Here is a 17,075-nt window from a genome sequence, read left to right on the forward strand (position 1 = left end):
GAGAAGCACTGCTAAAAATACCCCACTCGCTTATTCTGACCTTTATGTGTGGGGAGTGATAGAAAACAGAAAAGTGAGCAGGAGAAAGAGGGAATGATAAAACTGCAGAAAAAGTGATGGCGAGGACAGAGAGAGCAGAATAAACTATGTCGCCCTCCCCTCTGTTGTCTTGGTTTCCCTCTCCATCCGTCCCTTAACGGCGTTCTCTCTCCCTACTGAAAGCTTTGCCCTCCATTTATTAGCTGAGCATGCTGGCCATGGAGACATTGAGCGAGGGATAGAGAGATAGAGGCAGAGAGGAAGAGAGAGTGATGGTGAGAATATCGATTCCCCAGTGTTGGTCTGCTCTGCTCCAGAGCCTCAGGGGTATGGGACTGGGGATGGAGAGTGGGCGAGGCGAGAGGGAGAGAGGCTCTGCTGGAGGGAGGGGGGGGGGGCAGGGATGGAGGGGATGAGGGTGCGAGGGAGAGGGGGTACAGCGTGGCAGCTGAATCCCCCCCGGCCTGTCTACTGAGGAGCACGTCTGATTGAGCAGCAGCACACTAACACGCACTGACAGCCTGGCCTGCAAGGGGGCTGCCCTGCCTCCATCCACAGCCCAGCCCCAGCTTTAATGCACTGCCTGTGTGTGTATGCATGTGTATTTGATGGAAAAGAGAGAGAAAGATAAGCGAGTGTGTGTGTTCTTACCATGGTAGTCTTTGTAGAGAGTGTTGGTCTCTCTTTCTGAGCCATTGAATGATTCCAACGCTATGGCATTGTCACACAGCCTGGTTATGCTGCCCATTAGAGCTCTGTCCTGTAGGATCGAGGGATGAAGATTGAAGGAAGGAGAGAGCAAGAGAGAGAACACGAGCTAATTAAAAACCTCCTGACGGGCCATCAGTGTTGCAATTAAATTAGGTCATCAATTCCTGTGGCCAGGTCACTCCTGCCCATGGCTTTTGTGAGTGTGATGAGGTATACAAGGGAAAACATTGATAGGAGTCACACAGGTGATACGCCTTACATCAGTCATACATCCATAAATGTGGCTTGGGCAAACTCAGTGAGCAACAAGCCGACTTAATTCAACTTCATCAAACAGCACCTTTGACAAGAAGGCTAACGGCTGGTGCACAATCTCAAACCTGCGCACAGCAGGACAGGACAGAGGAGGAGAAGCAACATAGGCTTGATGAGGAGAGCTCCCCCTACTGGTTAGGTAAGTGACTTGACAAAATGAGAGGACAAATGAGGAGTGAAGACAGTGGATAATAAAGAATGAGGGAGTAATATACAAAAGGGTGGAGGTGGAGGGTTGAGAGAGTGGAAAGGAAGGGAAGGAGTGAGAGGGACATTGGGACAGAGGGAAAAAGGGAGTCCTGCATTATTAATCCCTTTTCCTCCTGAATCATTCACATCCTTCTCTCTGTGTTGGCTGCCATCGACTAATGCAGTTTTCATGCCTTCCTGTCTTTCCCCCCACTTTTTTTTTCTTTCTTCCTTTTCATTTTTGTCCTACTTTTAAAGAATGCATATCCTGTTCGTCAGTACCACCACCACTCAGAGGGTGTCTTAGGTCTCTCATGTGCAGCAATTAAAGCCAGTATAGGAGTTTGGATACAACAAATTATTCACAACATTAATGGCAAAATGTGACCAATAGTGTCTGAGTGGTATCCCAAATAAAACATTATATGCGCTGTTCTGTGAAGGCCATACTGTGCATATTTAAATACAGAGATGGGGCTCCGTTGCGAAGAGTAAAAAGTTTCAAAGTCAAAGAAATCCAAAGTGTCCACTGCAAGCAGCTTAGCATACTGGCAGCAGGGCAGAATGAGGTCAGTATGATGTTCAAATGCTCCAGAACTGCCTGACTCTAAGAAGGTGGTCAGAGCAAGGCTAATCTTGACTGTTTCTGTCCCGTCGTAGCATCTTACATATAACTGATAAGTGACTCAAACAAGAGTTGTTTTGATTCTGCAGTGAAACCTTATGCTGGCTCATTTAGCTCAGAGTCCATCAAGATGATTATATTAAAACAACCTGCTGATAGAACTGTATCAAAAGGAAGCTGAATGCATTGGAGTCCCATGTGAAATATACCAAATATTTGTACTTGACCAGTCTGTTTCTGAGACATTTTTGACATTTTTGTATTTACTATTTCTTTGCCCATAGTGCAACTGTTGTTCCAGTGTCAAAAAGTTATCATTGACCTTTACATAAGAGGTGCAGTGATAAGCTGGTGCCTGAAAATCTTGGATAAAGTGACTTTTGTGCCTGACCCACTTGCTTGTTTTTAAGGAGAGTTTCCCTTTCAGAGCACAACATAAAGGGGGAGGATTTCTTAAAACGAACCTTGCACTTAAGCTTTGTGCCATGCAATTCATTACTGGCTGTTGCACTAGTTACTTAAAATACATCATTTTTTAAAAATACATAAACTTAAACTCTTTCATTTTGCTCTTGATGTGGCTGGAATAGTTGCCGTGTGAAGGACATACAGATGTTGCAGATCACAGGCTAAAGCCCCATACACACACGTCGCTGCTATTTACTCGCTACTCGCTCACTCGCCTACTCGCCACTCGCTTGGGTGCTTTTGCTGACTTGGTGTGTAGAAGTTGGGTGGCCACTGTTTGGAGAAAACTGGGGGAACGTCACCTGTCAATAATCTGTATTCTGCATTTTAATTGGCTACTCGCTTTTACTCGCTTACTCGCGTAGCTCGAAGTTGAAATATGTTCATCTCGGAATCCGCCCACATCGCATCGCTTGTACTCGCTTGTACTCTCCTCGCCTACTCGCCTCCTCGCCTCGCGTGAACACATAGACATTCTATTGACTTCACTCGCTGAGCGAGTAAATAGCAGCGACGTGTGTGTATGGGGCTTAAGTCCAAAGGTTTTTTAATTCATTTATTTTTTTTTTATCTTTATTGCCGTCATTTTGCAGTGTGTTAGTCTTTAATGACTCTTCCTCACTTTTATGAGCTACCTGATCCTGAACTATTGAATTACTATTCAATATAATGAACTGTGAAGTCCGATGACACTAATCTATCAATCAAAATAGAACTGATAAAAAGTCTTTTTTGATCCAAGCCAGAGTGAATCTTAAGTCTTTGACATGTCTTTCCCCCCTTGTCTTTTAGCGTGTAAAGTAGCGTTGGTATTGTCACATCCCATCAGCGTTTTCATTCAACATGTTAAATCAACATGCTGATGCAGGCTCATGCAGGCCTCAGGTCGGTGCGTTAGACTTCACTTCGAATGGCTGTTCAGTGTTCTGAATGAGCTCTATATGTTAATGTGACATTAACTGTGCTCTCTTTTCCATGCATAAAGCTTGAATGCTTAATGAAAGCATACGTTTACAAATCAATTCAAGGGATGCATCTGTTTAAATCAAAAGACAGGTTTTCATGTAGTCTTAATACATTTAAACACACCTAACTGAGCAGGAGCTACAGTGTGTTGGATACTAAAAGCTGAACTAATCATGACCTGAGTTTATTGAAATTCAGCTTTGCTCACTTCCGCATTGCAAAGTTATGTCCAATTGCAAAAGCGTAGACTGAATGTCCCAGTTGGCAGTTGAATGTCATCTTTGTGGTGTGTTTAAGTGCTACATTTTCGCCCAGACGCAGTGGACGTGACGAGGTGCAGCAGGGGTGCCGTTAGTCGCTGCTGGTTCTTAACATTTGTGTGGTGTTCCACGGTTTAAGTCTGAGCAGTAAGTGAGATGTATAGTGCCTCAGGTAATCTTTCAGATGCTTTCAAGTTTTTCTTTGCTAATTCATGAAAAATAAATGGAAGAAATACACCATTTACATGAGTACCCAAAGCCCTCTAGACCCCAGAGCAATTGAGCTCTTATGGGTCCTACTTCCAACCCAGGTCCACCTGTGCCTAAGTGGATTCACTGGACAAGGTTAAGAAGGCACACCCCTGTCTATATAGGGTTCTCCCAACTGATGATGCATGTCAGATTAAAAGTCAGCCAGAATGTTGAGAGAATCAGCTGCAAGCCTGCAAGACAGGTTATGTAAAGACATTCTATTATAGCTCTAGGTAACAATATATACATTTTCTGGGGCATTTTAAGTGCCCAGTAGCACATTGCGATCTGTCGTTCTCAATTGGAATTAGTTTGGAAATACCAAAGATCACAGACTTCCAAAGCAGTTGAGCTTAGATACTTCTGTATGCATTTCCAGAGAGAAATTTGCACCAAGCTTTTAGGATTATTCCAAAGGTCTCCTGCCACTGCAGCCAAAGGTGCTTTAACAAGCACTAAGTGATGGTATTGAATACTCATGTGAAATGAAGATTTCAGTGTTGTAATTTCAGTGAAATACTTTGTTTCTAAAAATAGTAAGACAAAAAAAAAATAATCAAATAATCAATATAATCCATCTTTAGTGGAGTCCAAAACATACAAAATGTGAAAAAAAAAAACATCTGAAACCTCTCGATTTGTATTTATTTTGTGCTTGTGTATAGGCTGGGTGTGGCTGCAGGATTCAGGATGATGGAGTAGAATCTCACTAGGACAAGACTACTTAATGTTTCAGATGGACTGTGGCATTGTGCTGCTGTGAGTAGGCTTTCAGTGACTCGCTCAGCTTCCCAAGCTGCTCAATAATGGATAAACTATAGTAGAATAGTAGCAGTTGGCTAGCTGGCTAAGACAAGGCTGTCTCGGCAAGCGACTAGTCTAGACAGACTTCTGAAGGCCGCACTTCCTAAACTCAACTAATTATCTATGCAATGCAATGCAATGGCAAAAATAAACCATGTTAAGAAGTCAGTTACTAAAATATTTAAGGCACTACTGTCATGAGCTTGACGTGAGCAACTCTAATATTTTGGTGCTCAAACCTGATCAATTAAAACATCTTTCTTAGGACACTAAATCAAGTGTGATTCACAATGTTAAGCTAATCATAAGGTCATAACATAACAGCCGCTAATTACCTCTATTTTGGCTTTGTCACCAAACACCTGATTCAGTCCAAAAATTTCCCCCTCTTCTCTTTCCCATCTCATTCACTTCTCTCCCCAGGGTAGAGAAGGGGGAGGAGACAGATTAAGGGTTTGGAAGCCTGGCCCGAGTGGGACAGGGGGACCGCTCCCACCACAGCTGACATCTGCTAGTTAGCCACTCTACCTTTTTTGACTAGGCCAAAGCCGCTGTGCACTGAGCATATAGGCCTGTAGCCAGAACGTGTTGTGACAACACAGCTGTTCTTCAAGTTAAGCACTGACCTATATCTTTAAATAAAGAGATCACAAATAAAGTGTCAATGCTCTTGTGAATGAGTACTCCAAGAGTGGTTAAAGTGTAGCCAGGTTAGTTCAGTAGAAAGTCTCAGATGGCTTTTGTGGTGAGTGTGCCTCTATGGTTGACTGTCTAGGGGAGGGCTGTGGTTTGCCATATGCCTCAGCAGATGACTCCACCTTCACACTGAGAGGCCAGACTGGACACAGACGCATGCACGCGGACTAACAGCCCACCCCACAACCCCCACTCCATCCACAAAAACAAACAGAGACACAACTGCAAGAAGCAACATTTGCTTCTACAAAACGCCACGTAAAGTCACACACTCTGAGCATAACGAGAAGTTAAAGTATACGCTAACAAGCAGATTCACATGCCTTTGAATGATGGGTACAATCAACTGGTATGTTTGGGGAAGGATGGATGGAGGAAGACTCCCCTTTCAGGCCTGAATCATAACATTGTGGCATTGAAACGCAGGGTCAAGAGGAGGCCCTGCAACAAAGGTATGCTTACTCTCCACTAACAAAACAAGACAAAGCAAGAGTCCAAGCATTGACCCATGAACAAAAAATCCTAACTGTCTTCTACCTTCAAATCTCCATTATTGATATTGATTATTGGTAGTACATACTTCTGGGGGAAATGAGGAGAGATCATTTGGACACCATTGCAAGCTAATTATTCACACTAGTTTCACATTAGCAAAAAAGTATGTGTGTGAGTTCTTGTAGTTTGACTGCATGTGTCAATCAGTGTCTTACCTGAATGAGATGAGAAGGTACAGTAACGACTGCAACTGACAGTGATGACCTCAGCAAGGCACGCAACCCATAGAGAAAGGTAGTCAGGGTGTGTCTGTGTCTAGGGTTGTCATGGCAACTCAGATCATCACCCCAAAGAGCCGAGCCAAGAGAGTGAAGCCCAACACGCAGGATGTTACGTGACTTTGACTACAAGATGTAAAAAGAGGGGGATCAGAATTATGTAAAAGTGCAAAGAGCCAAGAAAACGTGTAGCAATTAAATGAAGTACATGCACAGTTCAGAATAATGCAACATTAACCTCTACAGGCTGCATGGATCTGAATATAATTGATAACTGCTTTAAATTTTTTCAGAAAAATGCTGCTGTCTTGGGTCGTATTGCCAAACTCGGGGAGAGCCCGAGTGGACAGTCTGCTCACCAGCACAGACGATCGGAACACAGTGCCCAAACGTGACTGGACACAACTGCCCAATCACAGAAGCCATCTGACACACGCACAATGGACCTGTCAGACAGGCTTCCAATATGGCCGCCACCCAGAAACCCCAGCACATTCTTGGCACAACAGTGATGCTCTTCAGCCAAGGGGGCCTGGGTAAGGGTGGAGTGCCTTGCCTCGAAACTCCCCTACCCCACCACAAGGGATCAACTGTAACCCACTTTCTTGAGGTGGTAGGATATATATCACTGACCCTCAGAGAATGGGGAAGCCTGTCTTAAGCTGTGAGAGGTTTTTAGCCTTTAGTTCAATTGCCTTTCAGTTGGAGTTTCTTTAGGATGGCTACTGATTACTGAGGTGAGAGCCAAGAGTGATTAACAAAGCCCTGGCTTGAAATCTGCTCACTTTTCTCTTTCTCCAGCCTTTACTCTTTTTTAAAACCTCCCCCTCTATTACTGCAACCCTCCCAAAATCTCCACCCCACCCCCCACTGCTTCCGCTCCCAACAGTATGACCTAAGCTTCGTCTGAATCTGGATCAGAATCACAGGGATCTAAGAAAAATAAACGCCATTGTTTGAAGGAGGTTTTCAGGGCTGGCACATACCTTCCCAAAGGACTCTCACATTGGACTCGGCATGCATCTTTCTTTACATGATTTAAAAGCAGTGTACCATCCCCATACTTCACTTTGGGGGAATATTAGCTCTCTGTTTGTATGTGGCATAGTCACAATTGTCGTTTCTTTGTTTGGAAGACTTCTCCTACCAAAGGCTTTGAGAGCAACAGAATTAGAAATCTATTTCTGTGTCTGAAGCCCAGCAAGGGGGACTGTGGTAACAAGACTGTTGCTGTGGCAACATCAGGATAGGAGGCCAAACTTAACTCCTATAGTTTAGCCTATAGAAAAATCAGGGAACTGTGCCAGTAGGGTCCAGCCAAGGACCTGAGGCCAGCCATATAGACTACAACAAGTCTGGAACCACAACCTAATCAGACAGTGTCTGCGGAGACCCCTGCTGCCACCCCATACCCCGCTCATTTAAAAGACTAAAAAAATATATACACAGAGAATTGTGTCTTTGTTCCAGTTTGGTCTTTACCCAAACACAGTTTACATTTAATATGTATCAAGTACAATTTTCCCCACAACAGAATAACATATCAATGCTCACGCCCTATTATCAATACTGGACATTTTTGTGCCAGTGTCCATGTCGCTCTGCGCTGGTCCACATTCCTGGACTGTGCCAACAGCATGTCATGCAGTCACACTGCTTTAATGATGTCAGCAGTTAAGCTGGTGTTTGAGTGACAGCGCTTGGGGAAGGAAGGTGGGGGGTAGACGAGGTAAATCCCCTGTGAGCGACATGCAGAGAGGTGGCTCCAGGTGACAAGCAGACGGGTCACAGAAAGTAGGTGAATAAGATGCACGCATGCATGCACAGAATCTCAAATATAGCAGTTTTCATGCTCTTGTAAAAAAAAAAATATAGCGATATGGGGTGTTTTAAAGTTTGCATATGTTACATGCACAATGCTGTATAAACTGTGCTGACAGAAGAACTCTTGGCCCTCTGGAAAACCTAAACAGGCATTCATGATTGGACAGGCAGGGTCATATACGTTTCATATCTTCTGTAGAAAAGTGATGATTATCTAAAAGATGTACGTCAAAAGTAAGACACGCACACAGGTGAGCATGAGGTAAACACCCTCAAGTAGTCACAGGAATGCGAGAAAAAAGCTCTGGATCAAAGATATAGATCTGGTATTTATCCTTTTTAGAAATGATCTTCTAATGCATGCCAGGTATAATAATTTGAACAGTTTGACTGGACTTTGTGTCTTAAGTGAGACAAAACTAAAACATTTGTCTCATTTGGTACATATGTGCACCTTTTAATGGTTTTAATGATTAACTTTCGTTATTCACAAAGCAGCTGGTGACTGCAGTTGAAAATGCACACCTGCCTTTTGTGTGCATGAATGTATGTGTGCGTTTTTCATTACTGGTAGCAGGTGGCCTCTTCAAGTAACTGATGTTCTTTGACAAAACAATAGATAAATAAATTAATAAATTAATGAAATTAAATAAATAAAACATCTACAACTGCTGAGAGGAAACACAGTAACAGATTTTAGTTTTGACAGTTGAAACTGTCAAGTTTCAACAAATTTCACTGACAGATGCTTTGTGAAATACCTATATAGAGTAAAACAAACTCCACTTCAACTTAGCTGGTTGTTTGGTATGAGAGACGTGTCATTTTTTTATGAAGGGATTGGTGGCTTCATGTGGAGAATTTAACTTGTTCAAATCATTTGTCCACTGATTGATGTGTTGCTTAGTTTAAAAGGCCTTCAAACAACTGGAGATACAACTTTCAAAAAGGTTGTTGATAGAAGAAAGGAAGGAGGAGGAAACTCTCTGAACTGACTCTAAATGAAATGAAAGCAATACATTTTATTGAGTTCTTACCATGGGGGTTGTAAGATCAAAGCCCTCCCTTTGGATGACCTCTTGAAGCGACTTCAGCAATGCGGAGTAGGACTCAAGCATGGGACTGGAGAGAGCACAAGAGAGATTGGACAAAATGAACCTGACAATCAGGAAGAACACACAAAATAGTTACCTAAAATGTGTAAACCATCACTGAGACCATTTTGATAAAACTGGGTCAAGCTTATCACTGCAGTAGCCTAATCTTCTCTGACTGCAGCATGTTCCTCCTGACTGTGCTTTTCTGGAGCCATCGAAGCAGACAGATGATCCATATCAAGAGATCCAATTAATTTATTTGGTTGATTAAATTACAACATGACTGGTTCTCTGTCAGCTCCCAGAGGATCTGATTGTGCCCAGACAGACAGATGAAACGGGCACAAACATATACACAACAAAAGACGAGATGGAGGATTAATGGGCTGATATCTAAAATTAACAGAGAACAGCATTTTGGTGTTTAATCAGGGGTAAGAAGTGCTTCACTGACAAGGGGAATACAGTACCATCAGACCGACATCTAGTGACAGTCAGGGAATGGATTACTGTTGAGCCCTCCATAGGATGGTCAATAGTAATGTTAACCCCATCTTTTTACACAGAACCCTCCACTTAAAAACGCCCCACCATTGTAATGACCACTCTGTAGTGACTCACAGTGGGCTGCTATGTCACTTGTCAATTCAACCTGCGGGTTACAAAAGCTGATACACATAGGTTGGTCACACGCCAATAGTCCTGCATAAAGAACAGAAATGCACACTTGTGTTGATTACACTTGGCCAAGTATATCCATGTACTCCATTTCAGTTATTCAGCCCAACAATGGTGCCTCCTGACCCTGCTGTGGCTAATGATAGAGCTGGATTGGTGAAAGAGGGACACCTACCCTCCACGGCCTCTCTGCCCATGCCCCGGCACTGAGGTAGGGGGTTGAGATGGTGTGACATGCAGTTGAGCAGGAGGCTGCCTCCAGTTGGCAGCCATTGTGTGGGACAGCATTGTATTTTAGCTACCCCTACTGAGCAACGCTCATTCAGGTACCAAAGAGGTCTAGGTGCTTAGCTACAGGGGCTAGTGCGTCAGCTAATTAGGATCATGCACAAGGAAGCTTCTTTATCTCTGCGTTCCTCTTTGAGCGAGGGAAGAAAGGAGGAGAGGAGGGGGATGCTTGGTCTTAAACAACAGGATCGGTATCACCTAGAGAGCAATTTGTGCCAATTATGCCTTCAAGTGAAACGGAGCAATTTAACAGCTAGGGTATCAACATGGGGCTGTGGACACGTGCAAGGGGGAGTAGCCTGCTTAGGAGTTTGTGTTGTACATGTGCATGTGTAATATGCCCAGTGTGTGTGCGTCTGTGCATGAATTTGTGTCAGTGCTTGGGCGGACCTCAGGGCACAATGGTGTGGTGCAGGTGTAGTTTCCAGCTGTCAAAATGTCTGTTAGATCTATAACCCATTCACACACTACAACAGCACCATTATGTCACTCTTACTCACTGCTGCAAAAAACAAGTAGATTTTTCATTTCATACTTTACCCATTTGGCATCATGAAGTTCTGAGCACATCCAACGCACTGGCCAGAGCTCTACACTTGTGAAAATGCAAACTTCAAACTGAATACCCACAACATTTAATGTTTGTACTGGCGCTCCGTAAAGCAGTATCCGTTTGCTGATAAAAAGAACGAGGGATTCTCTAAAGCCTCCTCCACATCCTCTTTGCTCCAGATTGCTGTATTTACCCAGTGTGCCTTCGTGTGCCCTTGTATGTTCAGCAGCACTCTGAGTAAAGAGCCTGCGTGACCTCTGAACCCTAAGTACACTCAATGCAGGAGAAATCAAACAGACGCTGAGCAAACAAAACCCTTATTTGAATAGACATACGCAACCTTTCCGAGAGACTGAATTACTTGGCTGATGGCTAGCAACTTGAAACAGAAGATTAACCAAGCAGATTTTGACTGATCTTTGTCATTGGTCGAAATGGTGATTAAACTGAGTTATTTGGCATTTAATATACATCTTCAGTGTTGTTAAAACTGACCAAAAATACCATCAACTTTGAATTGAACTTTCAAAAGCATAAATGCACTGTGACATGGGATCATCTAAGCTGAAACGACATCAATAAGTTGATACTTGGATGCAATTCAGTTACTTACTATACAAAATCGAAAGTGTGACCCTGCAACTAGGGGTCATAAAAAAAAAAAGATTCCGTTTGAGCTGAAACAATTACTAAACTTGTTAGGCAAATAAAAGAAACCTTATTGACGCCTTCAGTTTTAACAATAATTTTACAGTTTTGGCTATTTTCAGACAAAATCCACAAAAGCGAAATATCAAGGACGAAGAAATTCTCATTGGTAATCAACACAACTGCCACTTGCAGCCGTAAATTGATCTAATTTCATAAATTACTATTTGAAGTAAATGAGAATGCTTAGTCCCCAGCTTGAACATGCTGGTTGCACAGCTTATATAGTAAGTGCTCCTAAAATCATACTGGTATGTCTCCATTATTGGTTCACCTATGCCATGTTTACTTGTATGTGTTCTGTGGATGAAGTCTTATTCGTGTAAATGTTTTGTGGATGATGTCATGTTTGTGTGCCTGTGCACTTTGGATGGTGTCTCATTGGTTTCTGTGCATTCTGTGGATGATGTCTTGTTCTTTTACCTTTGTGTGGTTGATGAATGGGTGGAATGCTCTGGAAGGTAGAAGCAGTGGCACTTGGCTGCCTGGCGAATTTCAGGATCCATCGTTTTTGAGACGTCATAGTAGTGCCCAAACCGGGAGGAGGATGCCAGAGCACTCTGAAAGGATCAGCGCATGAAATAAACATGCAATAAAGGGAATTACACAAACAATATTTGAAATTGTCTCCGACTGCAAAGCTTCTTTTTAAATCCTTTAAACAAAGAGTGAGAATTTAACATATCGAATACAAATTAAACCATTCTCAACACCTATTTCTCTTTCTAACATGTCAAATGCGTGCGCTTGGCAATACTATGGCAATGCAATTGCATTGTTTATGGGTCATTCCTCAACATTCTTACAGCAGAGAAGTTAAATAACCACTAGGACTATGCGCTTAATCATTTCTTCACATAAATGTCCACTTCTGGCTGTGAAAGCGAACATGTCAGGGAAGCAGGGGAAGGCGGATGTTTTCCTGCAGCTGAAAGAGAGAGTTTTAGCTTTTCTCTCTCGGTGAAACCAGGGATTCCATTGTCAGAGGGGCCCTTAATCTACTCCTAATCTGGATTAGGGCCCCCGGTGTGTCCCTCTCCTGGCAGAACGAGGGGGTCAGAAGGGCAGGGGGGTCAGGGGCTCATCTTCTCTTTGTGAGCTAGGCAACCCGCTTAGCGTTCCATCCCCGCCCTGACGGCCTCACCTTTGATCTGATGTCTTCATCGCAAGAACGACACAGTGGGCTATGGCAGCAGAGGTGTGTGTAAGGGGAAAGCAAGCATTGACTCTCGGGGTGAATTTGGGATGCAAATCCTCTGGTGGGGCTTACTTGTGGTTTGTAAAGACGATTTTACAGGGGAAGGGGGAGAGGTGAGGAAAGTACACAGATATAAAGAAGTTTCCAGGGAGAGAGAAAGAGGGAGAGGATCCCCAGGGACACACTGTGTGCTGTTAATCCACATAGCGATATGGATTATAGACCAACGGGGGTAGACTGCAGAGAAATAGAAGGGGAGGGTCACCTCTCCTCAAAGCGGAAGAAAGAGTGTAGAGTTGCCGACCCTAGCAGGGGGAAAGGCAGGGATTTGGAAGAAGACAGAGGCGCAGGTCTGGGTCATAGGGTTGAGCGAGCAGACATGTCAATGCACAGCCTGCAAAGTATTCTTGTTTCCCAGGCTAAGCAGGGGTGCAAGCGTGTGTGTATGTGTGTATATGTGAGTTGGAGACCAGTGAAAACCCTACCTATTGCCAGCTAAGTGTGAGTAATCTGGTCCAGCTCTGAAAAGACAGACTGAGGCCTCATTCACTCCACAAAGGAGTTTAGAGGCTGATGGATTTAGTGGTCGAGACAATTGTCAAACCACTAAAACCAGAAAGCCAATACTCATTACATCATTAAGAGAGACACATGTTGGGTTTTTAATGAAAGAGATCATCACAAAGTTACCTGGACTGCATATGGGAAAAAAAAAAAAAAAAAAAGGGTATGATAAATAAGAGGTAATTTGTAGCATCAAGTAAATTCATCCGATTACCTGTACTTTAGGTAGATTCTGATAGCGCCAGGCAATCTTCATTGCATCCAAACTGTCCTGAGGGTCACAAGACAGTCTGGGCTGCTCCATTGGTTTAGGAATGACAACATCATCTAAGATGGGTGCAGGGAGTTCCTGTGAAAAATTACACAGCCAATTAAATTAATTCAAAAATCTTGACTGTAAATAAAAAAAATTTTTTTTTAAAAACGGAAAAGAGATGTCTTTACGGAAACCATGCAAACAAGACAGTAGTCCGATCATTTAGGTTCATTTTGGAAGAACTTTTCTGTGGCAACATAGCTTCCTGAAAGTTCCTTCCTGAAAGTTAAATAACAGAAACCTGATCATGTTACCTTTAATAAAGCAAAAACATGAAAAAAAAAAAAAGAGAAATTAGCCCTTGTATTGGTGTGCTATTCATAACATTCAGACATGCAATATGGAATCAGTCTCTTTTCATATGTACAGTTAGTCATGTTTTCATAAAATCTTTGCTTAAAAAAACATTGTAGAAATGGATGGGCAAGGGTATTTTACTCATTCAGACTTAAGGCTTTGTTTTAAACAACCTTTAAAACTCGAGGGTTTTTTATTAGAAATTAATTAAAAAAATATATATCATTTTTTAGCCTATGAAGAAACAAGAAAACTTAAATAAAAAGCATTTCAAAGGTTAAACCCTCAGCTTTTATTGTACATTTTTCCCTTACGCTCATACATTCTTAAGAAAAATCTAAATAAATTGTCTTATAATAATGAAGCGACGTGCGCCGCGCCAGGCTTGAAAGGTAAAACAACGCATGTATCGCCCCAAGTCATAATGGGTTAAATCACCAAATTATTGTAGTGCCTATACTCCCTTCACGGAATTTCTTCTTGTGGTGTCAGCTGATGTCTTTGTGTTTGCTATTGTAATGCATAAAGTGCAACTTTACCATCTGAAGATTACCATATCGCAAATGCAACTGTGAAAACATTAAATGATGTGATATATCCCCACTGGGATTCCCCCTCTCCTATGAAGTCTTTGATATGCAAACAGAGGGTGAGGCTATGACCCCTCCCACTATCAATCAGTGGGAAAGAGGCCCTCCTTCTGTATGCTGGGTGGCAGGCAGCTTCTGGAGCTATGGTCCTCTTCACAGATTGATACGTCGGGAAACATTTCAACAATGCCGCAACCATGCCACCCTCGACCTCTCAGATACCCTTGTTGACCCTGACACATGTTAGGGAAAGCTGTGTGCCTGCATAATGCAGCAGGACCGGATCATATGATACAAAAAAAATACTTCCTACATCTTAAAACTACATGGTGAACAAACATTTTATTTTCAGAGAAGCAGTTTCACTGAACCATGTTAAAGAAGATGTATTGAGGCCATCTTTATGTGTCTGTGATTGGCTTGTCAACTCCTGTAGATTAGGAGAAGCAAATCCTACTTAACAATACTGCAAAATTCCTTCTTAAGATATCACAGTAAGTGGCACCCCCTCTCATACCTGTAAGATGTCATCAGGGTTATCCTGAGCCGCTGCCACAAAAAGTTCATGTCGGCACACCACTCCTTCAGCCAGAAAGTACTTGAAGATCATGCGAGAGTAGCTATCATATCGGTCCTCCTCTGTCAGAGAAAAAAAGACAAATCCAATCTGAGTTTTATTCGAAGCAGAGAATTCAGTGCCGTAGTGGTAAAACTGTTGGGGAAATCTAGGAGAAAATATTTTGACATAAATCAGTTGTCTCCGTACAAATTCAAACACCCCTCCACACATCTAGCAGCTCGTGGCTGCATCACAGCTGCTGACTCTAATTGATGTAAGGGCCACATTCTGGATACCTTTTGTGGGCAACACATGAAGTGGCAATCGACATAGCACGAAAGCATAGGTGCTACTGTGTGATCTGACTATCGGAATGGAGAGATGACATCCTCAGCCCTCCTGCTGAAGTATTAACAGTGTTCCTGTCCGGTTTAACCTGTCATATGCCCAACCGGCGGCAGAAGCGAGAGGGAGACACCTGCCTTAAGCATTCACCTGAACCCTCCCACGGAACAGAAAGGCACCTCTGTGGTCAGGACAAGTGACAAGCTGCTGCAGAAGCAGGGTGAGAGTAGCTGTGCTCAAAATGCCTCCTGACATGTGACTCACTTGATTCCCCCTGCTTTTTCTGTACATTCTGATGGCAGATCAAGCAAGTTATTTTCAGGGTGTTAAACCCAGCTTTGGGGAATGACTTTACAGGATCATCCTGAAGAGTGTCTCAGTCATTAGATGGACAGGCAATTGTTTCCAAACTCCATGCATACTTTTCCAAATTGTCTTTCTTATTGCACACAAAGCAGCCACCCAGCCATTACACACCCCAAACTCACAAAAAAAGAGAAAAAGAGAACAAAAAAAAGCTTGCATCATCACCATGACACTCAGCCGAGCAGGCAACATAACTCTGCCCAGCATGCTACTGCTGCTTCCTGTCACCGTCACCATTTTGTAAAGATTTCATAGGCCTTTCTTCACAATGACAAACAGTGGGCACATGGACAAAAGGCAGCAGTGACAGTTAAGGTAATGGGCACACAGCTGACAGCTTGGGAATGACATCCTGACGTGTAATCCTCGAACATCCCGAGAATTCTTCCCCCCTCCCACGTTCCCGGTCTATGTCCTCACCTACGGACTTCAGATAGCCCAGGAAATTCCATGGCTCTTCAATTTGTTGTCGGTAGGACTCCCTGTTCTCTTATTGATGGGTTTCTAGGTCAGTAAGCCTTTGTGGCTTTCAGCAGGCCCCACAAAGACTCCCAGATGGGCCCTCTCAAGATGGGGCCTATTGTAGTTGTGTTTCTATGGGAGCCTTACAAATGGAACCTCCAGGAGTCATTAGGCTGTTGAGGCAGGGGGTATGTGGAGGGGGCGGAAGGTGGTGGGATATAGGAGCAACAGGGGGTGGGGGACGGTCATATCTTTGAGGGAGATCAGTCACTCTGGACAGTCATGGGATGATTCTTTTTCAGTTTTTTTAAATTTTGGGCTTATTCTGACTAAGATTTGATAAAGGGAGGGGCAGGGGGTGCCTCTGCTTCGTTTGCCTTCAAACAAGGGAGGGAGTGCAAGAGTCCTGAATCATATCTGCTAAAGCTGCAGGGGGAGGAGACAAAATATCTAGGTCAGAATGTTTTCCACTTGCAAGTCTTTGGTCTGTACTTGTATTTCAGAAGCTCCGATGCGTTTAGGAAATACAGAACGTGTGGAAGAGCCCACAGACATTTAATAAAAAGAACTCTGGACAAAAACACTGCTTATAAATAAAGGTTGTATGAAATTAGGTGCAAATTAATTGTCTCAAACTGTATCTTGTATGATTTAATGTCTAATTGCTGTTTGATATCCTATGTTGGATAAACTACGTAATGTTTTTGAGGCTGTTTGCTTCCCGACATAAAAACTGCCGTTTTATACAGGACCTGTCTTTGATAAATTGCTGAAGTAAGTGTCTAATGTAGCTATGACGAATCACATATAACATACATACATTATTCACACGTAAATATCTTTAGTTTTCGTGTTCGTGTCTTCTTGTGTTTTTATTTCATATCTAAAATTGATGCTGAGAGATTAGTTGGACATGCTTCTTTTGTCCTTTTCTTTTTTGAAATTCGTCGAGCTTGCAACAAATCTCTATAATAGTGTTTGATGTGTGAATAACTTTATTATTGTCTTTTTAAATCTATACCGACATAATTTTATCACTGCTGCATGCCGTTCTCGCAGCCATTCTTGAGCACCTGAAAGATATGAAATATTAACATGCAAAACAACCAAGTTAAATTCAATGCTGATTAAG

At 42.8% G+C, this 17,075-nt stretch overlaps 1 protein-coding gene across 2 annotated transcripts in view; it reads right to left on the reverse strand.

Annotated features, from left to right (window-relative positions):
• elp4 (elongator acetyltransferase complex subunit 4) overlaps window positions 1-17,075 on the reverse strand; it is a 57,526-nt gene that overhangs the window by 35,580 nt on the left and 4,871 nt on the right. For both annotated transcript variants that reach the window (XM_075462325.1, XM_075462327.1), the window contains exons 3-8: window positions 14,729-14,850; window positions 13,223-13,357; window positions 11,670-11,806; window positions 8,960-9,044; window positions 6,036-6,224; window positions 691-799 (exon numbers count right to left, since the gene is read on the reverse strand). In XM_075462325.1, coding sequence (XP_075318440.1) covers window positions 691-799; window positions 6,036-6,224; window positions 8,960-9,044; window positions 11,670-11,806; window positions 13,223-13,357; window positions 14,729-14,850 — 777 coding nt within the window. The remainder of the gene's footprint in view (window positions 1-690; window positions 800-6,035; window positions 6,225-8,959; window positions 9,045-11,669; window positions 11,807-13,222; window positions 13,358-14,728; window positions 14,851-17,075) is intronic.

Source organism: Odontesthes bonariensis, chromosome 1 (genome assembly GCF_027942865.1).
Source record: "Odontesthes bonariensis isolate fOdoBon6 chromosome 1, fOdoBon6.hap1, whole genome shotgun sequence".
Taxonomy (NCBI): Eukaryota; Metazoa; Chordata; class Actinopteri; order Atheriniformes; family Atherinopsidae; genus Odontesthes; species Odontesthes bonariensis.